At 48.4% G+C, this 28,000-nt stretch overlaps 1 protein-coding gene and 1 long non-coding RNA gene across 3 annotated transcripts in view; one reads left to right on the plus strand and one right to left on the minus strand.

Annotated features, from left to right (window-relative positions):
- The first annotated feature begins 2,169 nt into the window (after positions 1–2,169).
- Positions 2,170–28,000, plus strand: part of LOC141944680 (uncharacterized) — a 53,520-nt gene continuing 27,689 nt past the window's right edge. The window contains exons 1-2 of one of the 2 annotated variants that reach the window (XR_012629304.1): positions 2,170–2,246; positions 14,637–14,699. This is a non-coding gene — a long non-coding RNA (uncharacterized LOC141944680). Of the gene's footprint in view, positions 2,247–6,286; positions 6,406–14,636; positions 14,700–28,000 lie in introns of those variants that run through there. The other variant, XR_012629303.1, reaches the window with a different exon arrangement.
- ADA2 (adenosine deaminase 2) lies at positions 7,032–27,999 on the minus strand. The gene is made up of 10 exons (XM_074871714.1): positions 27,843–27,999; positions 26,457–26,782; positions 23,297–23,522; positions 16,109–16,319; positions 12,912–13,039; positions 11,694–11,784; positions 11,282–11,390; positions 10,200–10,357; positions 9,127–9,329; positions 7,032–8,183 (listed from the first exon to the last, which is right to left on the minus strand). Exons 2-10 carry the CDS (start codon positions 26,767–26,769, stop codon positions 8,075–8,077), a joined length of 1,548 nt encoding a protein of 515 aa, XP_074727815.1. The 5' UTR covers positions 26,770–26,782; positions 27,843–27,999; the 3' UTR covers positions 7,032–8,074.

Genomic DNA, 28,000 nt, shown 5'->3' on the forward strand with positions numbered 1-28,000 from the left:
TGCCTGCTTCGGAGCAAGGGGTGGCGGGTTTGGGGATGGCTGGGAGAGAAAGGAGCCGGCGAGCGGTTGCAGAAGCAGGTTGGGAGACGGAGCAGCGAGGATGGCGGGGCTTGACACGGGGAGGGAAAAGGGGTGCGCGGGGGAACCGGGCAGGAGCGGCCTGCGGCGGGACAGGCGTGCGGAGGCACTGACGGAGAGATGTGGGCGGCAGGAGCCAAAGGCGCAGACCCCTCCAGAGCAATCGCACCGGCTTCATCCGAGCCGCTCACAAAATCAAAGAACCGGAGACTCTCGGTTTCGCAAGTGAAGCTGCTCCGGTGTGGTACGGCCCCGTCCTCACGGCAACAAAGGTGTCCCCCAGGATACAGCCTGCTCCCGTCTGAGGTGGGTACAACTCACCTGCCCGCAATGTGCACACAAAGGATCTTCCCCGCAACTTTTTACCCCTGCCAACCGCTGCCCTGCCTTTGCTCAGTGTTCTCTATGCCAGCCCAAGTCTTGTGGTTTTTCTCCTACAGATCATAAAGTTCTCTAAAACTCTGGTCGTTTTTCTTGCTCCCTGATGGACTGTGTCCCCGGGGTTCCCTCTTTTCTGCGACATGGAACAGAAATCTTGATGCTGAATTCAGCTGAGGCCCTTCCAGACCTGAGGAAAGCAAAAGGTTCACTTCACCTCCATGGAGATGAAACAATGTTTGTTTGCTTTCTGGCTAGGCTTAAGATCTCCTGACTGCCATGATACGGCAGGTTTAACACGTATGACTTTAGGCATCAATTACGCAAACAGTGTAATTGTTTGTTTTTATGCTTCCATTGCCATGAACATCAACCTTAATTCATTTTAGACCCACTTTAACACCCAGAGCCCTTTCTGCAGAGCTATTAAAACACTGGCAACTCAGGGTTATACATATGTACAGATGGTTATTCCTCCTTAAGTGCCTTTGCCTTAACTGAATTACCTACCATTTATTTTACATAATTTCCTCAACTTGCCAGGATCACTTTAATTTCTCAGAAGTGTTTGCAGCTCCTCCTGCTCTGGCAAAATTTATGCTGGCCTTGGAGACATTACTGAAAGTATTTAGTTCCCTGCAGTACTGGGCTTCAAACCTTCGTCCACTAGTACAAGGGAGCTGGTTGCAGCTACTTTGAAGTGTGCCTTCTCAACTACTTACACAGCCCCTTACAAACAGGGACTTCCAACCCTCATTTCCCTCCGCTGCTGATGAAGAATACAGTCAGAGGAGCAAAGACTTCTTAAATAATAACAAACACAAGAGTGGTTCTCAGCGATCCAAGGCAGTTGCTCCTAGCAGAGAAGAAAATTGATTGATTTACTGTGATTTCTGCCAGAGTATTGGCTAATGTGAATTTATGGATTTTTAACGATACAACTGCTTGCAAGTTAGATAGGTTGTTTTGATCGCTGGTCTCAGTCGTCGCTGAAATCAGGCTGACCAAATTGCGTTGCCGGGGTCTGCCAGTCCCTTCTTTTTAACTCTAAGGGTACTTTCGCCTTTTTCCCGTTCCTGAGACTTGCGAAATAGCTGAGAGACACATCTAGCCGGTTCCATATCGTAGAGGGGATTTAATTGCAAAAAAGTTTAGCGTATCCAAATATCCTCGAGTTTGGGGTTTTTGGGGGGTGGGTTCCCCCCCGTTATAGCCAAAGCTGTTGCTTTTTTATGGCCGGCGCTGAGGGAAAGCGCGGCGGAGGCGAACCCGCCCTTCCCCCGATCCCGATGGGGGATTTTTCACTTCTGTTTGTGCGCGGCGCTGCCAGCCCGCGGGGCGGCGCCTCCCCTGGAGCCCGGCAGGGGGCCCCGCCGCTCCACGGCCCGGCCGCGCCGGCGGGGCGGGGCCGCCGCTCACCTGCGAGTACGCGCAACCCCCCCCGAACCCCGCGGTAAGGAGCGGCGCTGCTCCGCGGGTAGCAGCGCTGCGGGAGGGGACGGGGTGGAGGAAGAGGAGGAGGAGAAGACGGTGGTGGTGGAGGAGAAGGTGGAGGAGGAGGAGAAGAAGAAGAAGGTGGTGGTGGGGGAGGAGAAGAAGAAGGTGGGGGAGGAGGGGGAGGAGAAGAAGAAGGTGGTGGAGGAGGAGGAGGAGGAGAAGAAGGTGGTGGTGGAGGAGGAGGAGGAGGAGGAGGAGAAGAAGAAGAAGGTGGTGGTGGTGCTCTTCTGCTCCAAAGCCAACTTTGGAGATGCGGAGCAATGGAGAGGGGTTTCTAACCTTCCCCTCACCAGGTGAGGTGCCAGCCCCACTAACACCTTTTGCATGCTTTGCAGCATTTTCCTTCTGTGGATCAGCCGTAGCAGAAAGCACTGGTGTGGTTTGTTGGAGGGAGGGCCTGGGGTTGGTTGGGGGGTTCTGTGCCCACCATGCCTCTGACACATGAGGGCTGGTGGAGAGGTGGCCGTGTTTCCAGCCAGGGTACCCACCAATGAAGAGGTGCCCCCAAAGCATGTGTGTACCCTAGTGAGCATTCCCAGCAGGCTGGCAGAGCTGCTGTATTTATTTTTACAAGGAAGACTTGTCAGTCCAACAGGCTGAAGCACTTATTTTTAAACCAACACGGAGGGAGTTTGCCAGCGGTCGGTCACCAGCTGAGCCTGGCACACGCAGCAGGGACCAACGGCCGCATGGCTGCCAAGCACCGCACCCTGCAGTGTCTGCTTTGCCTGATGAACCTTCATCCTTCCAGCACCAGCAGACAGACTTTAGCCCATCATCCCTGTGTTAAATGCCCACTCATGTAATTTTCCCTTCGAGAGCTGAGACTTTCCCTGTGACTCTATTAGGAGCTTCCCATTTTGCACATTATACATGGATGTGCCTTATGATTTCTTCTGCAGGCACACCTGGCAACAGCCATATCCCCTAATACCCATAGAGATGGTCTGTCTGCCCTTCTCACACCAGTTCATAGGAGACTCCCTCTTCCTTCTTCCCCTGTCTATGCTGTATTTAGATGTTTCCCCCACCCCTTTCATAGCTGCCTTTAAGGACAAGCAAATAGGCAGTTGCCCACAGCCTTCTCCCATGGGTTCCTACGTAAACTTTGCAGCTCTGTTTTCCCTAGACTCATAGCCCTGTCATCACCCCTTCCTTCCTGACCTTCTAACATCCCCCTCAAAAGGAGCCATACCTTCCAACTCTCCTCTTACTGCAGAGGCTCTAATGGCCTGAACCAATCCTCCCCCCCCCCCCCCCCTCGGTTTATCTCTTTCTCTGCTGCAGCCTGCTCATGGAATGATGGACAAGCTAAAGGTTGAGAAAATACAGTAAAATGCCTTTCTTATCCTGTAATGACCAAGGGGGAGGACACAGCCTGATAAAAATGACAAGCCAGAAGAATTGAGAGCCAGACCCTTCACCTGCCTGTCCCTCAGCAGACAGAAAACACTTGATATACCTGCCATGATTGCAACTGCTGCAAGCCTGGAAAGAAAGAAATTAAGTACTGAGCCAATTAGAGCTACAAGTTTCTGGCCAAAGAAATGTCCTTCTGCTTGCTACCTGTGAAGACACTAATTCAGAGACTTAAAGGAGGAAAAACCTGGAGCAGGCTGAGCACTGGGAGCTGGTGGAAAACACATCTGTAGCCCTGTTTTATGGCCAGAGGGCTTTGCTTAGCATCTGGCATCTGCATAGTCCCACTGCAGTGATAGAGGCTCACAGGACATACAGATCCGGCTGCTCACTTGGGCCTATCTCTCTTTTCAACCAGCTACTTTACTCCTCTGTTTTTATTGGCATGATTTTTGACAGCAGCAACTACTGCTGGATCAGCCATTTCCTGCCGGTGAGTAGCCAGGAGGCAAACATTTCAATCGCTCAAGTGCCCCAAAGGCGGTCTAAGCTGCTCTGCAACAAAACACCTAGACCTGTGACACAGTGTGCTGCAAACAAAGCTCCATCCACCTTTAGTTTGAACAAATTGAACCTGAAGAGGCCACAGGGAGAAACAGACGGGGGAGATAACAGGCATAAGGCTTGATGTATTCCTATGGCTGCTTGAAGTGACCATCACAGAAAATTCCATGGATTTTCTACTCTCCTTCCTTGTTCTGACTCCGGATGGAGACTGAAGCGGGGGGTCTTTCTGCCCCTTTAGGTCTGCTCTACTCAGCCTCCCACCACTCTTGTGGCTGCCTCCAGCCCTGCTTGTTTTCAAGTTCTCTAGTTGGCCCTTTCTTCCCATGCCCACCACCAGTACTTTGGGCAGAGCCTCAAGTTGTACCACGTAGTTAGCTGGTGCTCCACAAGGCACTTGCCAGCTTTGAAAAGAATGGGCTGGTCATGTAGCATTTACTCTTCTCCTTGTTTCCCTCTGTTAAAAGCATGCTAAAAGCAGGTAAAATGACCTTCAGTAGTTCCTTTTACTTTCCCATACTGTAACCACCACAGAGATGGTACAAAACTGTACCACGAGGAGAGGTAGCACAAGCAAATCATGTACGTCGGGTGGTTTCTGTATGAAAACGCAGCCCTGAGCTGGATGCAGCTACTGTGTGGTTTGGGGAAAGGGGGCTGGAGGACCTGTGTAGTGTCTCTGCCAGGTGGCTTGGGCTTGACTTCACAGCGTGTTAGCCCCATGGATCAAATTGCCCTTTGCAGCATGCTGTGAAGACATTTCAGACTCCCTGATAGCTGTACTCCAGGCTGAGTGACGTGAAACATGCCCCTCCACTGCACATTCCAGATTAAAACCTTACATCAAATATAGGTATCCCCAGTTCTTTTTAACAGAAAGAAAAAGGAAAATAAATCCCACAATTAAAACAGGTCTAAAAATCTAAATATATACTATGTTCTGAAAGAGACAGGCAAGAAAGCATTATATGCAATGTATTTGCACGTGAGCATGTGTATTTGGATGTGATCAGGCAGCCAAGGTACTGAGGGTAAGGAAACAGGCTGACAGCAAAATCCTTGAAATGCTACTGCACATGCTGACCTGAGTCTCAATGAAGCCCCACAGCCAAATTTACCCGAAGCTTTGTGGATATCTGAATGGATTGATTTTTCTTAACTGCTGTGGTCCAGCCTAAATCCCTCCTTTTTCGCACACCTAGAGTTAGAGAGGTGTGGATGCAGTCTGGGTTTCTCAATTTGCACCTTACTTCAGCCTAAAGCCTGCTCTAAGAAGAGTTAATCCCCAGCAGTAAAGCAAGCTGGCCCTCCTTCTGTCACACTCGCTAAGGTGCCAAAAATGGTTGAAGCCCATCTACTGCCAGAGGACTCTCGGGAAGCCCCAGTCACCACACACGGCAATTCCCTGTTCAAGGAGGGATCCAAGGAAGGCTAAACCACCAGAGTCAGGCTTCTCCATGTGGTTCAGGTTCACATTTAAACATATGTGATCAGGACAGAAAAGTTTCTGCTATCTGACCAATCCTGAGATGGATACCTTCAGCAGAAGTGGAGTCACTAGGCTAGTCACAAATGCAGACATAACCCTGTAGAGTCAAGATTCACTTTTCTGAGGGCTTCATCTGAAGATCACCTCAGATCTGTACAATTTCAAACCCCCAGTGATTTCTGTGCTGTAATCCTGAACACCATCACTCATTGGTGGCTCCACTGGGCCACATCACATCACAGTTCCTGATGCAAAGTAGGTAAATGGCCAAGTGAGCAACAGGCTTTTCCTAGGAAGGCAAGAACAAACTGGACACAACAGGTAAACTGGTCCCAGCAAGTGTCTGGCAAACAGAAGATCTAGCTCTGCTGCTAATGTGGGTAATGAGGAGGGAGGACTACAGGTAACCAAAAAGCCATCGGTGGTTCAAGCCCTCAAGAGACCATGGGCAGGAAGAGCTGCAACCTTTGCACTGTGGCAGAAAAGGAACAGACATGGGTTAACCTGTGTTGAGGAACTTAGCTCCTCCCACACAGACTCTGTACTGATTAGCTTCACCCTGGCAGCAAAGAAGCTCACTTAAGGGAGAATCAACTAATGGCAAATAAAAGATCTTTGTCCATCCACATATTGCAAAGCTGAAAGATCAGGGAGATCAGAGGGACATGGCTTTGGGTCACTAGTTAGCAGCCATTCCACCTATTTGCAGGAGTTTTCCTCAGCAGCATTACAAATAAGGCTTTTTCCAAGTCAGCATTTATAATCTGACCATGACCAAAGCCTACCCTGGGGACTTTAGACTGAGCTCTGTATGCAACACCCATGGCAGAGGAGGGAAGGTAGCTCTACTCTAGTTCCTCCTCTGGTATAAAGCTCATCCCAGGACCAAATCTCTATCAAAGCCCAGGAAAGGCCAGCCTGCAAAGATTAGCTGCTGGTGCTTCAGAGAAAGGTGTGGGGCATGTGAGCAGAGAGAGCTGGAGTAGAGGCAGCTGTGGCTGAAAAGGGGTGTGAGGCACTCAACCCTCTCAATTAGCAAGGTGTGTGACTGTGTTCTCACTTTTTGCTTTCTGTGGTTTGTGTTTCTGGCTTCTGCAACGCAGGCACCTTCATAAACCTTGTGGGTTTATTTGGTTTTTGTTATGGGGTTTGTAGTGTGGGGTTTCTTTTCCCTGGAATAGCTAGAGATGAACTTGCAGCCTGTGAAATGTGGGCAATTTAACAGGGGACGCACAGGCTGCGCAGCTTGATCCACTTCTGTAGTAAGTATATTTGCCTCCTGCTAAGGTGTTTTAACCAAGGTCAGTGGAAATAAACACTATGGCCAGACAGCTTGAGACAATTAGCAGAAAACATAAAAAGAGCCAATTTGCCCAAGCTGGTCAGATCAGGAAACGACAGTCCTTGCAAGTTTGTGACTCAGAGGAGGGAGATGTCTTTCAGCAGGAACTTTTCTAAATTCTCCCTTGGCTGATGCAAACCAGCATAATTGTACAGAAGTCAGGGAGAAACGCTGGTTGATTCTGGCTGTGGGCTTGGGATATGAGTGCCGAAGGATTTTGCTGAATTTGTTTATCATCCTGGTTAAGATTTCTTTTTTTTTTTAATCTCCCTGCAACTAGTTCTTCCTCTGATATTTTTGATGATGTTAAGAAAGGGAATCTGCTTGTCCAGACTCTATTTATTGTGTAGTTTCTGAAATACCATTTTGCCAAAGAGCTGAAAACTACAAAGGTCCAAGTGAACACTGTGGATATCCACAGTGTGAGAGTAGTTCTCTGTGTAGGTGAAAATCTGTCTGACAGGCTGAATAAGGGCACAACTGCACTCTGGGTTAGGCAACAAAGGCTGGTAGTAGAAACCCCTGAAACCAAAAGGTGTTTCCTGTAAATGCACAGGCCTGTGTTAGCATGGCCCAGTGCAGGGGGACAGTTTTAATTAAGCTGGATCTGTAAGCCAGGGTGTTTTTTCTCAGCTGAAAAGTGTTTTGGCTTCCTTGTGACCAGAGGACAGGAAAAGATTTTGCAGTAAAAAAAAAAACAACTGTTGGCAACTGAGGCACCTCTTTTTGGCTTTATGGTCACTGTGCAACCAGGCTTAAATGTTCTGGGAGCAAGTTCCATCAGCTCATATCCAGCCATGGTAGGTCCTGAAATAGCAGACATCAGACCTATGACTGGTTCTTCAACCTAGCAGTGCTATTTTGGCAGCAGGCCCAGGGTTAAACATAACAAGAGTCATTTTCAGTCCTTGCTCTCCTGAAGGTCAGTGGCCCAAATGGTTGGATGTTTGTCTTAGCTGTTTCCGGACAAGGTCTGCATTTTGTAATGATAAGGCGAATTTTGGAGATCCTCACATTGGCAATCTCCCACTAACTCTAATTAGAAAGCATGTTTTTCCTGAATAAGAATGTCAGGATTTGGTTACTGGCAATTTTTAATTGTTTTGACTATTCTGAGCAGGGTGTTCTTTTGTTGTTGCTATAAAGGCTCACTGTTCCCTCTCACCTCCAGTCCATGACTTTCACAGCATAGCGCAGCTCATTCTTAGTATTAAGTCCATCAAGCCCAGCTTACCAGAATCACCCATTGCCAGGTGAGACTTTGAGGTTCATTCAAACACTCAGGTGACATGGAAGAAGCAGTCTCCCTCTTAGAAATAAGTTCGCTCTGGCTCGCCAAATGTCGTCTGAGATGAGTCTTCTCCCCTCTAAAGCTCCCTCAAAAAGCTATCAGAGAGGTCAGCCACAAATTGGTCCCATTTTTTCTGCCAGACCTCTTTGGCCTTTGCTTTCTCAACTGGTAGCATGGTACTGTATCTGTGAGGAGGAGAAAAGTCAGTATCAGACAGCAGACAAGGGGGCAGCTATTTCAAGATCAGTGAACAAAATGAAAAGGCAGGAAGCAGCAATAGATTAACCCTTGCAAGACATGCCTACACGGCACAGAGTAACATAGTATAAAGAGCCTTGAGCTCCTGCCCGCTGGGCTCATGCTGGGACAAGAAGCATAATGGCCGTATCAACAGCTACTGAGTCCTGCACCATGAGGACAAACAACGCAGTCTGCATAAGCTGGAGGCTCACTGGGCAGCACCCAGTGGCTAGGAGAGAAGATACAGCACTGCTGTTGCTTTCAGATATGCCCTGGGCTTGGTCCAAATTGGTAGGAAATAAGAGTATTTGTTGTCTCCCTGGCCATGCGGGTCTTGGGATTGACGAGAGGATTGGCACAGGATTTGTCAAACAGACAAGAGTCTAGGAAAGTACAGAAAGACCCTGAGCGCCATATCTAAACTATTTTGGGACATCCAGAGCTGTCCAGATAAATAGAAAAAGTGGTTAAACAAACCCAAACTACATGCTGGTAGATTGTTTTCCTGTGTTTCCCCAGTGGGCCATGGCAAACAACGCAGCAAGTCAAATTCTGGCAGAAATAGACAAGTGATACAAAGACATAAGATTTCTCCTGTATGCAGAAACAGATGCTGGTTGCAAGTTCTCAAAGGATGGAAAAGGGGGAATAAACTGAGACACTGAGTTAGAGAAAGGCATTCAAGAGCACAGGCAGAGGAGCCTCTGCAGTCCCTGTGTCCTGCCCTTGGAGGAGACACACAGAGAATACTTTGCCACATGAACTGACCTTCTGTTAATCCAGAGGAGACACCCTGCAGCCAAACCCCAAATACAGTGGCTTTCCAGGAAGCAAGCTGATAGTTTCCTTAACATTACTATGGCCAGGTGAGAGAGGTAAGGAACTTACTTTATGGAGTTGAGTGCAAGTTGTTTTAAGGTCCTCAGGTCAGCATTCATCCCTCCGATGGCCATGAACACCTCGTAGAAGTCATAGGAGACTCCCTTTGCCCCAAAGATAGGGGGATCATCAGGACTGATCACAATGGGGTGCCCTTCAGCCATGAGGTCAGCTGCAGGATGGCTCCGCAAGTCAGGTACCAACAGTAGGACCTCAGCGGGAAAGGATGGGAGACAACACCACATCAGGTTATTGCTGTAGCCGTGTTTACATTATGGCACCCTTCACACTGCATACCTGCTATAGTTGCCTGTGCCAGCAGGTAGTCATAAGGGAGGAAGAGCCTCCAGGGGGCTGTTCAGAGCCTGTTAGGCGTTCTGCTCTGAACTGCTGCAGGAGGTGACTACTTGTCTCCACTGACTATACAAGGAGACTGGTTTCTTAAATTAAACACCTAAATTAAGGCCAGTGGGCTGAATAACTTCTGCTTATTTATAACAATTTGACTGTGAGCATTTCAGGAACAGTCTTTTGGTTATGTATGTGCCATGATGCTTAGCCCAGGGCATCTGGAGCTGGTATCAGAGTTCTCTCCCTCAAGGCTCCCACCGGTACATCTCTACCCCAGAGCATCCTTTCTGCTGCACCCAGGGGACAAAAGGCACCACACTAATGTGTTGCAAAAGAGTTCCCCCTGGTTATGACTTCTAGAAAACGAAAAGACTTCCAGTTACAATCCCAGCTTTTCAGCCTCTGGCCCTCCTGACTTTGAAGTATTTTCCATTATGTATCTTTAGGCACCTCCCTGGCTCTGGGCCTCATCTCCACTAGGGAGGACTGCCTTCCCAGGTTCCTCTAGATAGGAATTTAAATGATTTTGACCTGACTGGCATTACAAGCGTTATATATACACAGCATGTGTCTACGTAGCAAACTGCAGTGTAATGTGCTGCAAAGAAAACTGAGCCAGCCTGGGTGCAATAAAATGTCTAGCTGCCCCCCAGCTCCCTGCTGCTCCTAGCTGCTATGGTAAATCCCATTCCAGTGTCTCAGCTCCAAGATCTAAGCTTTTAACAACATACCTGGTTGGAGATGGGACAGACTTCTACAGGAATATCCCTCTTCCGAGACAAACTTTTGGCTACTGGGTGTTTAGTGAGGGCAAGTCCGTGGCCAATCCGGCTGGTATTCAGTAGCAATGCATCCAGCACATTATTGTCTACAGAGGTGCCGTGCCAGACTAAGCAAAGACGGGTAAGAATCACTGCAATGCTGCAAGGAAATACATCTTCTCAAACTGCTAGACGTTTTTGTTAAAAAATGTCCCAGTTGCAAGGTGAGAGAGTTGCTCATGCTCTGAGTTCCCATTTTCAGTGAAACAGGGATCCAAATCTGCCCAGGACATTGCCCAGCATAGAGATAGCCACTCATCTCACCCGGCTTTAGATGTCCACAGTATTGCTCTTACAGCTAAGCTAATCATGCTGGTCTCCATTCACAGTCAATGAAGAGAACTAGTGATTTCTGAGGAATAGCCTGTACATTAGGATGAGATGTATAAAGGGAGCCTAGGGTAACTAGTTCAGATGTAGACATCTTCTCTGTTGATGTCAACATGCAATAAGCATAACACACAAGTTAGACACAACTGTCATACATGGTTAGGATAAATCCCACCCGTGTGGACTGAATGATATATTGCAAATAATAATACATTGCCCCAGGAATGAAGGGTAATGATCAGTTATTTTGATGAGTGTATTCAGGAAAGACTTGAGGCTGGCTTAGACATTCCTTCACCTTATAATGTAAAATAATAGTTGGGGATTTCTGCTGCCACTGTGGATGGGAGGTAAGTGCTGCTCTGAGGAGGAAATGGCTACCAGCAATAACTCATGCAGCATGAATCCATGTCACACACAGAGCAAAGACACTGAGCAACATGATGCCTACAGTCAAGAGGAAGGAGCGGGTAGGGAAGGTGCCATGTAGGAATGCTACAGCAACAAGCTGATGTGGGGAGAAGCATAGGGAAAACCAATTATATACAGGTGTATACACACACACACATCATCTTGATACAGCCAGGCTTGCTTCTTCTGTGCTTTGCAAGACCACCACTTGCCTCTGCAAGCAATAACAGGCCTTGAGTCCTCATGCTTACCAGTCTCCCCAGCATGGAAAAAGTATGGCAAATTGACCCCCAGAGAATACGGGATGGTCAGAGCATCCTTCAGGTCCCATAAAGAATGACCTTCATCCTCATCACCAACCTGGGGGAAAGAGGAAGGTATTTTTGAACATTCTCTGGAAGATGGTGGGACTGAGAGCTATATATCACTGAGGTGCCAACTGTACTGAATTACAATGCTGTGGGATAGGGAGCTGATTCTTTCAGGGGATTTTGTCAGTTGCCCTCAACAAAATCCTTAGCTGGAGGATTTGCAATTCATTTACACTGATTTCAGTACAGCAGCAGAGGATCTCGCTCTGGTATAAAACATATGCCATATTATACATGTAGTTATATCGCACCTCTAGGGGTTAACGCGAAGCCACAGAAAAAATACGGTTACCAGGTCGAAGCCTGCCAGGGTGTCTGGGAAGCGGGCTCTGAGTGCCATGGCAGTGACGATGGCTTCTTTAATCTGGGAAACATTCAGCATCCTAAAGAGCAAGAGAGAGAAAGCAGTGCAGAGGCTCACTCCCAGAAGGCTTGCCTTCTTTGGGTTTGACTTGTGAAATGGGCCCCCAGGGGTATTTCCAAAATGCACAAGTTGCTCCTGAATCTGACAACCATCTTCAGGTCTCCAGAGTAACAGCAGTAGAAAATTGATATTATGAAAGGAAACCCCTGAATGACCAGGAAATGCCTGGCTAGACCCTGCTGTCACTGGAGTTGAGGCATGCTTGTCTGACTCACTGGCTTTCCCATCTACCAAGCAGGGAACACAACAGCATGGAGAGAAAATGTTTAAATTTTTTTTTTTCCTCTCAACTGTTTTGCTGGGAGGTGGGACAGTAGCTTCATTTCAAGAGTTTTAAATTTAGATTTCTTCCAGCCCTATTGGACTTAAACATCACAGTGCATTTTGCAGACAGACTGTCCCTACCCAAGCTGGCCAGAGGCAAGCCAGTTCTGAACTGGGAACGGCATCATGCCGAGCCGGAGTGAGTAAGTGCTGCTGAGAGGTCTGTTATATTTGCTCAGGATCACCTCACATGACTTCATGGCATCTGGCTGACTTGGAGAACAGCCTTGTGCCCGCCTGCGAACAGCAGCACTAACATACCGTACAAAGGCTGCTGGGAGAACAGCGTTTGCAAGGTCCCACAAGGACCTTTGCAATACCGACTGCCCATACTCAGGCACTGCTGTCATTGCTTCAGGTTCCGCAGAGAGGGGAAGTATGTCTAGGCTTGGGAAGAGAGCACACATGGCTTGGACACGCACACACGCACGCAAGCAGCCCTCCCCTTGCTCATTTCCTCACCCAGGGCTCGCAGACACTTGTCTCTCTGGTGCACACCATGAGCTAACCTTGGTCACTTCGCACATACGCGGACTTATATAGATGATTTCTCATCCTCAGCCTTTTACACGTGCCAGGAAATGCTTCGGGAGTCAACACCCCGGGTCTGACGATGGACATGGGCATTGCTAACCAACTGTGGCACTTCAGCCTAGCCCTTAGCATCACTTCTCCTGGCCTGGACTCCTCTCTCCCCACCGCCGCCTCCACCTCAGCACAGCCAGCCACACACAGCTGCTCTTAGCCCAGCTCAGCCTCTACCTGTGTGCTGTAAATATAATCTTGGCTCCAAGAAAGTCAGGGTGCTCCTTCACAAACTGCCTGGTCACTTCCCGATAGGTTGCCACGGACCATGACTTATTGTGCCGGGTGCCATCCAGTTCATACACCTGCAGGATGAAAAGCACATGACAAGCAGAAGTTGGAAGAGGTGTTTTGTTGGAGGTTGGGAGAAATGAACTGAAGAAAACCTGCGAAGAAGCAATGTGCTGCGGTCCTGGCAACAGGGCAGAAAAAAACAGTTAAATCTGTGCAGAACATTTTCTTCTTGAAGCCTTTACAAGCTGGCAAGAACCAAAGAGTGGTTTTCCTCCCTCCTATGTGATACAAGAAACAAGTTTCTCCATGTTCAGACATGGCAAGCAAGTGCCCTTGAGTACCCAGAGGAGACCATGACCTCTTCTTACTCATGTCTATATCAAATGCTGGGGCGTTTTGTCCAGCCGTCTGGTGGCTCACACACGCTCTGTGCCTTGCAGTGGCAGTCTGTCAGCCAAGGCAGCCCCAAGGCACACGAGGGCTGAGCTCCATAAGCTACCAGCTGGGCTGGGCTTCTGCTCTCCTCTGCCAGAGGTTTGCTCTGTGACCTTGAGTCAGTTGTTTAGTCTTGCCACACTTTCCCAGCTCTCTGCCTGCAAACTGGGAAAAATAATCCTTTTGGCATGCTCTGTCTCATCAACTTACTTTGTGAGTTCCTCACTACCAGGGCTATATGCAGGGCTTCTGCCCTGATTTCAGCAGGCGTGTAGACTCTGCGTGCCCCAATTGATACTAACCCGCAAAGGCCCTGCCAGGAGTCACTCACAAACAGTGGCTGAAATCACTCCGTTTGTTCTCATTCTCCTCTCTTTTCTTTTCTCTTTCAGCCTTCTGGTCCACTCCACCTTCTTACTTCCCCTCTGGTGCTGCCCGTTGCAGTGATGCCCCTCACTAAGCCCCTGTGCCCCGTCACACCATGGTGTCCCCCATGCTGACACCAGCAGCCGCAAATGCTCAGGGGGAATTTTCCCCTGCTACAGCCCATGGGAATGTGAAACTTTACACAGCTGAATTTGCAAACACAGCTGGGTTTGGGGGGGCTTTTCCACAATGTTTGCTGTTTCACACTAAATCCCGACTTTCATTTACTTTACTTCAGGGGCCACTTCTGGCAGGCTTTGCTGCAAGGCGAGCTTTTGCAGAGTGTCAGCGCTGTTGTCTGAGCCTTGTAGAGGAACTCCAGCCACACAAGCATGTTGCTATTCCTGTCACACCCTGCTCACCTCGACTTCCACGGCGAAGTGTTTCCTTTCTCTCTCATCCCCCTTGCCTGCGCTGCCCGTCAGGGCCGGCAGCCCAGCGTGCTCGCAGCTCCTCGCAGCCCTCGCAGAACGACCTGGGCTGCAGGCAGCCTGACTGCCTGTACCTCGCAGCACGCTGAGCTGCCGGGTGCGAGTAAGCCCAGGGGCTCTGGAGGCTCCCATGCCTGGAGCCAGCATTAGGGGCTGGATGGGAAACGAATCTTCCCTGCCAAGCTTCTGTTCAAAAGACAGTACAACCATGTCTAAGGGCTGCCGGTAAACGCAGGGTATTTTCCAGTCAGGCCCACGCACTTGTATCATCACAGATACTCTTGGCTCGGAAACCTATGTGACCTGGGGGGATGCCAGTGTTCACACTGTCTCACAGCACAAGAATTTTGACATTGCTGTTATTTTCTCTTTCCAGGTATCCCAAAGACAGATGGTGACTGAGTTCAGAGCAACTGGCTCATGACCAAAACCCAGCAAAGTAAGATACATATAATCTGTGTGGTCTTCTCCCCTTCCTTTCTTTTTTTCTTTTCAATACACCCTTCTCATCTCAGGCACGATAGAGTGCCAGCCTGCAGCCCCGACACTGAGCCCTATTTTGCCATGAGGCCAGCCCAAGCTGCAACAGGGCAGGGTTAGCAGCCCTGCTCCCCAGCTGTTGGGGCGGAGGCATGCACAAAGCCAGATCAGCCTCCAAATTTGTCACAGCACCTTCCTGTCTGCTGATGGGGTGGCTATGGAGGCCTGTCTGGCAGCAGCAGTGGTTGCTGGGGCACTGACATTCATCTGCAGCTGGCTGGAGCTCACCAGCCATTGCATGCAAGGGCAATGATTTAAGGAAGTTGCTGGCAGGCACATCTGGGAGTCGGGCCCCCAGTGGGATGTCAGCATGGCAGCTCCATCCACTGGACACCGTGGTGCCAGCAGCAAGATGCTACCGGCGTTCCCACGCACAACCCACCACCACCACCACCTGGTCCTTCAGGTGCTGCCAGATAGATGGACCTTGCACAGCAGTTTCATTCCCGTTGCAATGGACTGTTAAGAACATAGAGGTAGGCGGTGTAGTGAGGAGTAGCAGCCCCGGTTGGTTTGTTTTGGTAAGGCTGACAAAGGTCCCACCCCCCTGCTGCCCCTCTTGGAGCTGGTCTGGAGAACTGTATAGGAAAGGTGTGCCTGCAGTGTTGAAATTGCCACCAGGAAAGTGGGAACCATTACAGCCGAAGAACAGCGATGGGCTCTGTTGGTGCTTGAAAGGCACTGGGGCAGTATGGGGTTGTAGGACAATCTGACCAGCTCCAGGTGACACGCAGGGAGAAAGGCCTAAACTATTACCAACAGATTTTAGTGTTCGTAGCAATGAAAGGAGCAGTTCATACTTCACATACCTTGCCAAAATTTTACTTTGTCTGCAAACTATGGAAGACTATGCTTTGCCAGTTGGTTTACTAACCTGTTCAGAGAAATCATTCTGAAATAAGCTGTGGATTTAAAATAACATAACTATTCCAGAATAAGTCTCTGTTCAAGATGGGAAATTGTTCCAGAAGAGCTGCCACAGAACAGGTGATTCTGGTGCAGACAAAGCTGATATACATCTCTCCAACCAGCAAGATTTCGACACAACTCCCAGTCAGACTGTACAATGCAGTTTTATGCTGTTGCCACAGTATCTTCCTTAGCCATTAAGAACAAAGTATCTCTCACTTTCAAGTCCTTGCCTATGCAAATCTCCAACAAAGACCTTTGAATATGATCAAGGTTTTCCAGCATCCTTAGAAAGGCAGGTATGCAAACATCCAAAAACTAAATTCAAGATAGGGCTTGAGAAAAGTTTTGGAGAAATAAGGATTTAAAAGAATACTAGAGAAGCCAAAAAATACGTACCGGAGGCAGGATAGCTCTTATCTCGACATACTGTACATTATCTTCATAGAGCTCCAGCAGCCCCTGGTAGAAATAGGCCTTGAACACAGGTGCATAGCAGATAAGTCCAGAGGCAATGAGAAAGACTTCTTCAAATCTTTTCCAAATGACAGTCTGAGAAGGGTAGGCCAGCTCAGGGGCATCTGTCACCAGGGTCAAGTTTCCCAGCAAGCTGTAGAAAAGGGTAAAGAGAAGAGGAAAAATGAGAATAGCAAACAAGACAACTGGCTTTCAGCATGCAAAAAGTCGCTGGCTGGTGTCTGGATGTTCAGTACAGGTGGAAATAGGTTTCCCATTGTGAGTTTTATTGTCAGAGACCAAGCTTTGTGGACGTGACACTCTGCCACCTGCATGTTCTGGGGTGCGGCAGGGCAGCCGCTGTGCTGAAGGAGGCATGTGTTCTTTGGGCAGGACCATGAAAAGGTGCAAAGCCATTCCTGCCACAATAGGGGCCCAAGATCTAACTCGGAGCCTGTTGGCACTGCAATACAACAGGCATAACAATGACTGGTGCAACTAGGAAGCATTCAGATCATTTTTTCTGCCACATATATTTACCCCTCTAATGGCTGGTACAATAATAACTGACAGGTAAAAAGTCATATGCCACATGTTGAGCTACAAGCAGGGTAAGACAAGGTGTTCCAAACCCATCCCTTCCTTTTTTGAGGGCAAAATCTTGAGTAGTAATAGAGTTACAAAAGCAAGTATGAAGTTTTTATAAGAATTGCACTCTGCTACCCAGGGGTATCATAGAATCATAGAATAGTTTGGGTTGGAAGAGAACTTAAAGATTGTCTAGTCCCAACCCCCCTGCCACGGGCAGGGACACCTTCCACTAGCCCAGGTTGCCCAAAGCCCTGTCCAGCCTGGCCTTGAACCCTTCCAGGGAGGGGGCAGACACAGCTTCTCTGGGCAACCTGTTCCAGTGTCTCACCACCTTATCCTTAATACAAAAGTAGGCTATTACATCACTCCTGTAGACAATATATTCTCCCAAAGATCTTCAATGCATGTAAAAACTTATGACACCTGGCCCTAAGTTCACCACCTAAAGGCAGACCGAGTCTCCAGGAGATGCCACGTACTGGGCCACCATTAACCTGCTTACTAAGCCTGTAACTTGCCCTGGTACCTTCATATTGTCAAAATATGTCATCTAATATAAGCAGGGGGAAAATGATTGTGAATCAGAAATCCTTTTCCCCCCAGTGGAACAAACCTGATATCCTGCCTGCTTTGCTGATAACTTCTTCAGATTCATCTGCTGGGAAACAACTGATAAGAATCACAGGTCCTGACTTTTCCTTAGTGGGACAGAAACGTATTTATTTCCTCCATAGGCTCAGCTGGCATATAAGCCTCTTTCAGAAATCCAGAGAGGCGGTGGGTAGTTTTATCAAGCAGAGTTTAAGGGAGCCAGTAATTGCAAGATTATCTAGTTGTGGGTGACAGCTTGTATTTAGGACAGGGTGAGCATTGTGCTGCAATACTGTCCTCTGACAAGTTGATAGCCTTCATCCCACCCGAAGCCTTGCCTCTGGCAACAGCTGTCTTCCCCCCGCTGGTGGCCACCTGAAGAAGAGTTTGTAATAAATTTCTCAGGCCAGTGGGCAAAGTCTAAATGGCAATACAGGGGTGATTAACTTCATTCCTGGGTGGACAACCTGAAGCCATCGCAGCAAGCTACAGAGCTGGCCAGGCCTGATGCTTATCTAGTATCAAGGGCTAAGCAGGTTCAGATAGAAATACCTTCAACCATGCTTCATCTTTCATCCAAGTATATTGTTTCCCCTTGATAACAGCTACTGGTCTTTAATAATGTTTCGTGTTTGATGTCTTGGCCCCCATCCTTGTGCAGTTGTCTGCTCAGTTATATGGGAGGTGTGGGTTTGATTTGTACTCTCACTTTCTTCCAGGAGGCTTCTGTGGATGGAATTAAAAATCTCCCTCCTACAGATGTAAAATGTGATCTGGTCCAAACTCATAAGTTAAGACATCCCGGGCAGGTACCTCCCTTTTGAGTCCCTCTATCCTGCCCATAAAATGGAGACTGTTCTGCCAGTGTTTGCCTGCTGTTTCATGCTCTAAGGACCCTCTTCCAGCGGCTTCAGTTTCATTTTTTCTTCACTCTGTTAATTTCTTTGCTGGGAACAATTTTAGAAGCAAAACTGTACATAAAGAGACACTCATAGCACGTTAAGGATGAGGTTTTAAATGTTCAACAGTCAGAAAAATTCAGGGTTAAGGTTTCCACACTAGCTTTGGCTCTGCCCTCCTGCCCTCCCACACATTACAATAGGGGCTTTGGTGCTGTTATCACTTGGACACTGGGCAACCTCGGCTACTCTTCAGTAATCCATGCAACCAAAGGGGACCGAGCTGGACTACGGCAGGGGTGGGCAGTGGGGAGCACGCAGCAGCAGCACACACCACAGCATCACCCTAGAAACCAGGAATGCAGGAGCCAGGGGCATCTTGAAGGCGCTGATCCAGCTGCTGGAGCTGCGGTGGAGGCCAGCCGCTGGCGGAGAGGAAGGAGGGGAGAGGAGGTTTTGTGTGGGAAGAGCTGGGGAAAAGAGACTTTTCCAGTCCCCTCCTGGCCAAAGGGCAGCTCCCCGACAACCCTGTGCACCAGCAGAGAGCACCTGCCTGAAGCCGAGAGCCGAGCGGGGCTGTTCCCACCAGCCCTGCAAGCACCGAGGGAAAAACCTCCCCGTGGATCAAAAGGCTGTGCAAGCCCGTTCTCGCCGCCCCGCGCAGCTTCATTTCAGATAAGGATGGGCGGTTAGTTGGGCTCCCACTGCTTTCTCCCCTTGTCCTGTGAGAACTCGGCTCCTCCAGCAACGGGTGCGCACAGAGCTTCCCTCCCTGCCTTTAAATCTAGCTGTACAAACTTGTGGTTGTTTACTTAGCCTGTGCTCTTGGGCTAGAAACAGCAATAAATCCCCACACTGCCCTGCTCCTAAAAGCACATAAATCAAATTGTGCTTTTTTTATAATCCCCTTCCCTTTGAGACTGATTATTGATCCCTATAACTGTTGAAGATTTATTGCGTAATAGTGATCCATCCTTGATAACTGGGTAATCTCCTAAGGGTTCAGGGGCTTTTGCCATCAGTAGCTCATGCAGATGAAGCAAAGCTTCATAAATACATTTTTTGCTTCTTTTCTGGAATGGGCCCTCGTCAGTGATCAGGTGCAGACTACAAATAGCCTTCCATGTCATGTCATATATGCACTGAACAATGCTATTGCAATGCATATGCCCAAAGGGGCACAGCTAAAACAACCAGCTAAGGATTATTTCTTTTCAACTGTGGTTTTGCTTTCTCTTTTCCTGTTCTTTTTTTTCCCCATTTTTCTTTCTTGTGCTATATAATGCAGAAGCGAAGGGTTTTGTTGCCTTGTTTTTAAAGTCATTCTTTTTCCTCCTTCTTTTTCTGTTCTCAATGGGTAATTATACCCCTCTCCTCACCGTAGTATCTGAATGTCTTCCAGTGGTGCATTAAATAGTGTGACTAACATCTGTCACATGTGGTTCATTCGCTTTCTCTCTCTCTCGTCCCCTCTTCTTCTCCCCAAGGGGAGACTTGTAGAGGGAGTGGAGTGCTTTGTTTCTGTAGTGGATTTTTATTCTTCTTTTCCCCTTGTAACACACACACTGCCCTATTTTTCTGTGAGATAAGGCAGGCGGAGGACATGGAGGGGAAGGTGATGGTGGTCCGGGCAGCCGTTAGCGCCCAGGGGAGTTGTTCCCGCAGCCTTGGCCGTGGTGTCAGCTCCCTCACAGATGACTTCATCCTGGTGATAGAGAGCTCCGCTGGGCCACTGGAGCTGCGCTGCCGGGCACGGCCTTAATCCTCGGGCTGCTGGCAGGGGGGGGTGTGGTGGTATTTTACAAATATCTGGAATGTCAACATTGTTTCCCTAAATATCTAAGGGCATGCTCTTTCTTTAGAGACAGTGGCCATTATGTTGTATCTTGAGGAAAAAAATTACATTCTCCTATATCATAATTGATTGTGAAATAAATAAGTTAGGATTTTTTTTTTCTTTTAAGTCTCAAAACAAAATTCCTTTCCTTTCTTTATCTCCTGGCCCGTGGTCTCCTGGCTCTCATAATAGCACCCTTTTGGAAGCTTACCAGTAACAGAATACTCCAGGGTCTTGGCTCATAAGATGTGTATTTTGAATAGGAATGATTAAACCTTCTTTTGAGGGAAACAAACAAAAAGACTTCCTTCCAAAACACACACACACATATGTATATGTATGCATATGTACCTAAAAATGCAAACAGCAAAAATGTTCAGGAATGCAGTAAGGTGAAAGAGGTGCAGTCTCTCAGAAACATTTCCATTGTTCCCTTCACATTTGCTGATCCACCCTGTCTTGCATGAGAGCCCTTCTCTGCTGCCATATTCCCTTGATACTTCCTTGAAACCACCCAACTATCCATCCGTTCCTTCCTCTGACATCTGCTTTCTCTCAGCTTGTCAGTGCTCAAGGGCAAAGAGGAGTGCAGGAAAGAGGTAGCCTGGGATGCACATGTTCAAGAGACTGGGAGAGTTTCCAGAAACTGAGAAGCAGAACAGATTGGGGCCTATTCCTGGCTAGAGACCTATTTCCAGACGGCCAAAAAACATTCCTAACCCCTATACTAGTACCCAGGGATTAGATTAAAATAGGAGAGGAAGCGCCTCAATGTGGCTGTTGTTCGTGTGTTCGCACATTATGTGCAATGACTCCTCTGCGATTTTGTGGTGATGAGCACAGAAGGGCGAGAAATGAAGGACAACATAACTCAAATGAGTAAGTCTAAGCACCAGGATGCAAGAGATCCAAGTTTGCACTTGGCTCTGGCACACATTTGCTGAGGAAAATCACTTCAGTGATCTCTGCCTCAGTTTCCCCTCTGCCCTTGGGGAGACCCTTGGTAGCAGGGTTTGTCTTGTGTCCCTGTGCAGTGCCTGCCACTCTGAAGTCCTGCTCTGACTTACGGCTACTAGACGATGTCAGACAGCTCATACAAAAGAAGAGGAATGTGATAACACCACCTCTGAAAAGAAGTCATGTTCCCAAACAGGAACATAGGGAGCCAAATAATGCACAACTCCATCCTCCTAGGTGTATAGGATGCCATGGCCTCTAGCCTCAGCCAGAAAGGGATGTCACGCTATGGACTTACAACCGAAAACAAGTACAACGCAGGGTTGCTCCTGAGACAGTTCAGTGCAAATGCATGGGCTTTAAGAAAGTGAAGCTGATGCAAAATCCAATCTCTTGTACATTATTTATGGGTGTCCTGGTGGGGTTGAAGTGAGCTGGTGCTGTGGTCTTTCCCTCCTCATCACTCCCAGTAGAACTTGAAGGGAGCTAATGGGGAACCAATTTTCTCTTTGGAAGACGCAGCTACGTGACTTCTCACTGGATCTTATTTCTTCCATCATGTGTCAGGGCAGTTGAGTCTCAGGATATAAAAGGTCATGAGCCCTGGCTCTGGCACTACTTTCTCCTTCCCTTCTGGACCTCCGTAGAAGAGGGTTGGTGGATGCCCCTGAGAGTCAGCTCTCTCTGCCCTGCCCCTTGCTGTTGTTGGGGAGGGAAGGCAATACCATGCCAAAGGTCTGGCAGCTCCTCAGCTTCTCAACCTGACCTCCTTCCCAGATCTGTAGGGCACAGAGCCCAGACAGCTTCCATGTGGAGAGGGGTTAGGTCTCTATTTAAAAGCACACACCCTCACTGAAGATCACTACAGTAAACCCCATCAAGTTTCATTTAGGAATTGCTGTAATTAGGGTCACCCACATCACCTAAATCCAGCCTCATGTGTTGGTACAGCAATGTTGCCTTTAATTACATGACACCCCATACTATTTTTGTCCGTGGGACCCCAGCCCCCCTAGCACTGTGGATGGTGGTGCCCTCTGAATGGATTGCTACTCAATATTTTCCTTTGTTCTCATCACTCAGTGTCTGACTACATGCATTATTTAGCATGCTCTCTCCAGCCCACCACATGCCATGCAAAACTACACACTTCCTCCTGGCCTTTTCGGCAGGGCTTTGTCCTGGGATCTGTAGCCCCTGGATAGGGAGATAGGCCTCCCTCTTCCTGTCACCACCAGCTGGTGGGGGAGCCAGGCTATTCTCACCCACCTGTAAGTGATTAAATGGTAGGTGGCTGCTGAACAGCCAACTAACACCTGGTCTTGATAAAAGGCTGCCAGCAATTAAGGTAGGAGTTGTCTGCAAGGAGGGGAGCTCCTGTGAGAGAGTGGGTGATGCTTTGGGGAGCTATCTGAGGCGTAAGCTTCTGGACAGCTATAGGAGGCCTCACCTGTAAGGGGAGAAGCTGTGTTAGCAGGAGGGCGTTGAGGTGGGGAGACTGCTACAAGACAGAGGACTTGTGTGTAGGGTTCATTGGCTGTGCCCAGGCTGATATGTAACCCCTTGTCCGAGGACAGGAGGGCAAGTCATGGTTCCTGGTGCCTAAGGGTCCTGTTGGGAACGAGTGCCTGATGCTTCAGTGTGGTGGGTACCAGTGGGGTTTTAAAGACAGTCCTCAGAAAACAAGGTTGGTGTTTGGAGTGAAAGGCTGGGTTTTCTTTTGTGGTGTTTTGGGGTTTTTTTGCTAGTGCAGTAACTAACATAAGTAGCTTGCCCAACTTGTTGCTCTGAATCAAGACAATGACTTTACAAATGTCTTCTCTGCTGTTGGGGAGAGCCTGTTCATCAGCTACCTGACTTCCTCACCCTGTCCCTGTGTACCTTAATGGATGAGGCAAGGTCTTTCACTATGCAACCCTGTCCCATGCTGGGAGTACATGCAGCCTGGGTGCTGAGGAGAGGTGGGGGCAGGTGACATAAATCTACTTAAACCACTGCCTTCAACATATCTGTACAATCAGCCAGAGTGAGGGTGCACAGAAATCTTCGATTTTGATGGTCCTTAGTTCTGGTGTACTTAATGCTGCAACCTTCAAGCTCTTATATTGCTACTTGCTTGTTCTGTGTATGCAGCCCTAAATTGAGTTCCCTACTTTCAGAGCAGCAAGCAAATGGGAAAGGTAGACCAGAGTGATTCTGCTGGCTACACAATGCTATCATGAAGTACCTGCAGGCTTGCAACCCCTCTTCACTCACCTGTTATCAAACTCAGTCACGTTGCGCAGCTGTTTCCGGTAATTCTCCAGCAAAACCCACTGGGAGCACTGGGCTGGCACTGGGTGAGGAGGTTTAGGCTTGGAAAAGCGAAACCGAACGGTGCCTGTGTGAGTGAAGCAGATGTAGCAGTCGGGGAGGTAGGTGGCATTGTACACCAGCCAGTCCACGCTCAGGATGGCATAGTCGTGCAGGTGTAAGACAGCACCTGGTGGGAAGAAAAGTATATCCTAATGAGATAAGGCAACTGAGAAGAAGGAACTGAGGTTTATATGTGATAATAGTTTGAGTTTGCCCATCCAGGGGCATCTGGAAATGCTTCTAGGTGGCTGTGAGTGACCTCTCCCAGCAGAGACTGTGCGGCTGCTCTGCCTCCCCCCGTGCTGGGAGATGTGGCCCCCTCCACATCAAACATGGGGCAGGCAGAGCGTGACAGCCCCCCGGGAGTGGAGGGAGGGGGGAAATCAATAGGGAGCTCCGCTTCTCCGCTGGGATGGAAAATGCTCTGAGTTATTAAAGGTCTTTCAGACAGACTTTGCTGTGAGCTGGCTCAGGCCCTACTGAGTTAAAGAGGAACTTGCACAGTAGGCAGCAGTTTACAAGGCATGCTAGCTGACTGGCAGACCTGAAGCGAGCCTCTGTATCTAAGCTATTTGAATCCTAGCCTCAATTGTTGCATCTAGTCTGTGTCTCTTCTTTTATCTCTTTGAAGCTCTGGTGTACACCAAAATTCCAGACCATGACACACCGGGGAATTGTACTCAGATGCAGAAGTACCATCTACTTCTATGCCTTATCAAAACCATGCTCACTTACATTGTACATCTGCTGCTGGCCAGCACAAAGGGCCTCTGGGATACTCTGTTATTGTGCTGTATGTTGGCAACTGCCAGTCTTCCTGGCATAGGAAGCATCCTCTGCATGCTTACCTTCCTCAGCCCATCCTTTTGTTTTGTTAAAAATCTCTTCTTTTGCAGAGACTTCTTACATTATTGGTGCTTGACCTAAACTTCACCTTTGTAAAGGGAAGATACTGAGAGCGGTAAAGTCTTACAGATATGTATTAGTCTAGGGGAGACCTCATAGGAAAAATGGCTTTGATGTCCTTAGGGGTAAAGGGAAAACATGAGTAGCAAGAACAAAAGACTGGTATGTATGTGACATTAGTCAAACGTCAAGACTATAATTTATAGTGGACTAATCTAATATAGACTATAATGTCTATGATCTCCCATTACAGAGGATCTGACTTAAAATGCTGAGCAACTGTGGTTGCTGCCCTCAACAGAATAGGCATGCCACAGCTGTCTAGACCTGACCTTCCTCTTGCTGGCAATGCTGCCTCTTTCCTATATGAGCAGCAATAGAAACTACAATAGTGCTTTAAACAACAGTAATTCCCAGGGACTCTGATCAAGACTGAAGCCTCTAAGAGTAGGTCCTACTCAGGCAGCTACAAGGATGTGATCTTGGCCCTAAAAGCTTATGACTCTTGCAAAGATTCTGAGAACTCATTTTAAAATCTCCTGGATGGAGAAGTGCGGGGTGGTTTTTTTTGTTTGTTTTGATTCTTCCTTGGTATCAGAGATAGCCCACTGGAGGTGAAGAGGGCAGTACTTTTAAATTCCTTCCTGTTCAATCCAGCAACAAAAGGATAATGACAATTCTGACATACCAATCATTTATGGTAACAGATTAGGATGCTGCAAGCCAAGGATCCTCATCCCACCAGAGGCTGGGAGGGAGAAGCTGGGAAGTGAGAAAGATGGCTCTTATCCATATGCCAGTGTCACAGCCTTGCAAGTGAAAAATACTCAGGTGGAGAAGCTGACTCCCAAATCTTCCAAAGCCAACCTGTTTCCAGGCAGCCACATGGGCAAGGCCATGGGACTCTGAATCTAAAAAGACACCCACCCTTCCAGGTGGTTCATTCTTCAGAATCACAGGAGTATTGACAATGTTCACTGCAGCTGTCTCCTAGCTCTAGTTAAAGAAGACACTTTGTTCAGATACTTCCTTACTGAACCAGAAATGTAGAGGGAGAAACTAGTCAGTTGGGAGTCAAAGACTTCCTCCTGTGATCACCTCAACCCCCTGCCTCTCTGCTGAACTGTCAGCAGCTCAGGGACACGGAGACTTTAGGCTTTCTGCTACCCAGCCTAGGTGGTTTGGATTTCACCTTGGTTAAAAATATCCTCTCCCCCTTTCCATAGCAACCTGGAGTACTGAGCTTTCAGATGCTGCTGCGTCCCGTCTGCTTGTTGGAGGATGCACAGGATGGTGCAGTGAAGGTACCTGACAATCTCCTACCGCTATCTAACCTAAAATGGTCCAAATGCCTTTGAAACTTTGTGTGTTCTGCAGAGTACAGAAACCCTCTTGGTATAGGGCCTGGCAGCCCGTTAGCACATAGCTTGCTGCACAACAGGGGCGAAACAACATCTCTAAAGATGAGGAGAAATGCCTGCCTTTATAAGCAGAGGTCTCCTATAAGTGCACAGAGCTAAACCTGATGAAGAGAGACTAAATGAGTTAATACAGTAGTTTTTCTATTGCATTCTATACGTCACATCAACACAGGTTTTGACTTGCATTCAACAAGTAAATAAAGATGCAGTGCTGGAGGTAGCACCTTCCCCTCCTCTAGTGCCCCCAGACTTTCCAGTAGACTTCCTGGTCTGCTACAGAACCACCTGCAGAAAGACTTATTGGGGGATACAGCATTTTTGGCTAAGATGTGGACTAAGACATGGTCAGTAATGTGCCTGTGGTATGTGTGCGTAGGAAAAGGAAAGGCCCTGGCTGGAATGTGCTGAGCAAATATGGATGTCTGTGGTGTCTTGTTGTCTTTGTTTCCTCTGCCCTTTCTCCACACTTGAAAGGCTGAAGGATCCATATTGTAAGCTATACCAAATGCTACAATTGCTGGAAATGTGTATTCATCCAATCCATCCCCCTCTTCCTCTCTCCCCCTGCCCTGTCCCCAAGCTCAGAGGCAGGGCTTTTCCTGGAACCCAGTGAACACGATTTACAGTTCTTATAAGCTTGTCTGCCACATCTTGCGCTTTGTCCCAGCTCTGTCGTAGAAAGCAAAAGGTGAGAGGAGGATTAATAAAACAAGCAATCCCTAGGCCAAGCCTACCTTTTGGCATGTGCTTTAAGATGCTGAACACCGTGCTCTGATCAATGAGGCTTTTTGCCCGAAAGAAGTGCATGCTTGGAGGAAACTGTCCTGTAGTTATGGCTGTTGCAACCTCCTCCTTCTTGAGGTTTACGAGCTTTGTGCTGAGCTGCTGTTCCTGTCTACTCAGCACCAAATTGCTGCCAGTCTGACGGGCTTTCTCCTCCTGCATTAGGGAGTCCCGGTCCTTCCAGAGTGGGGTGGGAAGGCAGAGGGAAGCCAAATTCAGGAGAAGGTATGCCAGCCTTATGCCTTGCCTAGATGGAGGCTTCATCTTAGAGCTGCACCTAGGCAGGAGGAGAAGATTGGAGCATTAGCACAGGTCAGAAGGTGATACCTTAGCAATGACCCATTGGGATATTAAACTGTTGGCCCATCCTGCAGAAGTAGTGGGTTAATTAGGTCAGTACTGGGGGGAGCATCTGGTACCAATGTCCCCTGTATTTAGAGCTATGCATTCGCACACTCCTCACGATGCTGACTGCACACAGCAAGACTCTGGGCAGGGTGGAGAGGAGATATTCCTCCCCTGATCAGGCTGGCAGCACGTCACGCAGATCCACAATATCGCAAAGGTCTAGCCCTGGAATAGCATATTGGTGAGGTCAGGACTCTGGTTTGCAAGCTGGGATGGAGCCCCCTCAGAATAAAGAGTGCTGGTGATAAGGTGCTGGCCATGCTGCTAGTGTCCCAGGGAGGGAAGCAGGGGGCCATAGTACTTGAGATGCTTTTGTTTTTTACTTGAGCTAATCGGATTCTGATTCCTTACAGTCAAGAGAAGACCTTGTTGCACCCTTATAGTATATGCCAGCTATCAGTGCGGTTAATTTGCAGGCAGAAAACCCCACAGCTTCCTCTGCAGTGACAAAGGTGTGTCCCTTCCTTACAATCCCACAAAAAAAGGACAGAAGGGAGACCATGGGAGTAGTAAGAGATCACAGGAGATAGGCACATGTGAACTCTGAGAACTCTGCCCTTCCCAAAAAAGCACAGCTGCAATATAATCCTTCAACACCAGGCTCTAGTGACCCTCCACACCAATCTCTCCAGAGCAAAGCAGGCTAGAGAAAAGCTCAACATTTTGAAATGGTCCCCTGTGAATTGCACAGTAAGTCCCTGCTTGCGCATGTGTCTTCTGCTTCCAGCCTCTCTTCCACCCATGGGTGCACCAGGATGCCCTCAGCCCCATCAGTGGGTCCCAGGGGATGAGGGCGTGCTGGGGGAGCAATGTGCTGGAAACAGAGGAGGGGTAGATGGAGCCCCATGTCAGGCCTGGCTCTGAACTTAGAGAAAGAAACATCCTAAAATAAGGTGATATCTTATCCCTGGTGAGACTGACTCACTTACTGTTAACTTTCCTCCTCCTTGCATCCAGAGCTCATCCAGCTGCTGCCCGAGAGAGCAGGGAACAGTTATCTCTCTTGCAAGCCGGCCCTGTCCCAGCAAAGATAAAGAGGCAGGATCCGTCCCAGTGGTGCAGAGCGAGGCACCCGCCAGCATGCACA

Source organism: Strix uralensis, chromosome 5 (assembly GCF_047716275.1).
Source record: "Strix uralensis isolate ZFMK-TIS-50842 chromosome 5, bStrUra1, whole genome shotgun sequence".
Taxonomy (NCBI): domain Eukaryota; kingdom Metazoa; phylum Chordata; class Aves; order Strigiformes; family Strigidae; genus Strix; species Strix uralensis.

Excerpts from the sequence above, each read along its gene's own strand:
- ADA2 (XM_074871714.1), bottom strand. The coding sequence starts at position 26,769 with ATGAAGCCTCCATCTAGGCAAGGCATAAGGCTGGCATACCTTCTCCTG. Across the intron at positions 16,320-23,296 it reads GTGACTGAGTTTGATAACAG|CTTGCTGGGAAACTTGACCC; the intron begins GTGAGTGAAGAG and ends CCTTTTCTACAG. Across the intron at positions 13,040-16,108 it reads TAAGAGCTATCCTGCCTCCG|GTGTATGAACTGGATGGCAC; the intron begins GTACGTATTTTT and ends TTCATCCTGCAG.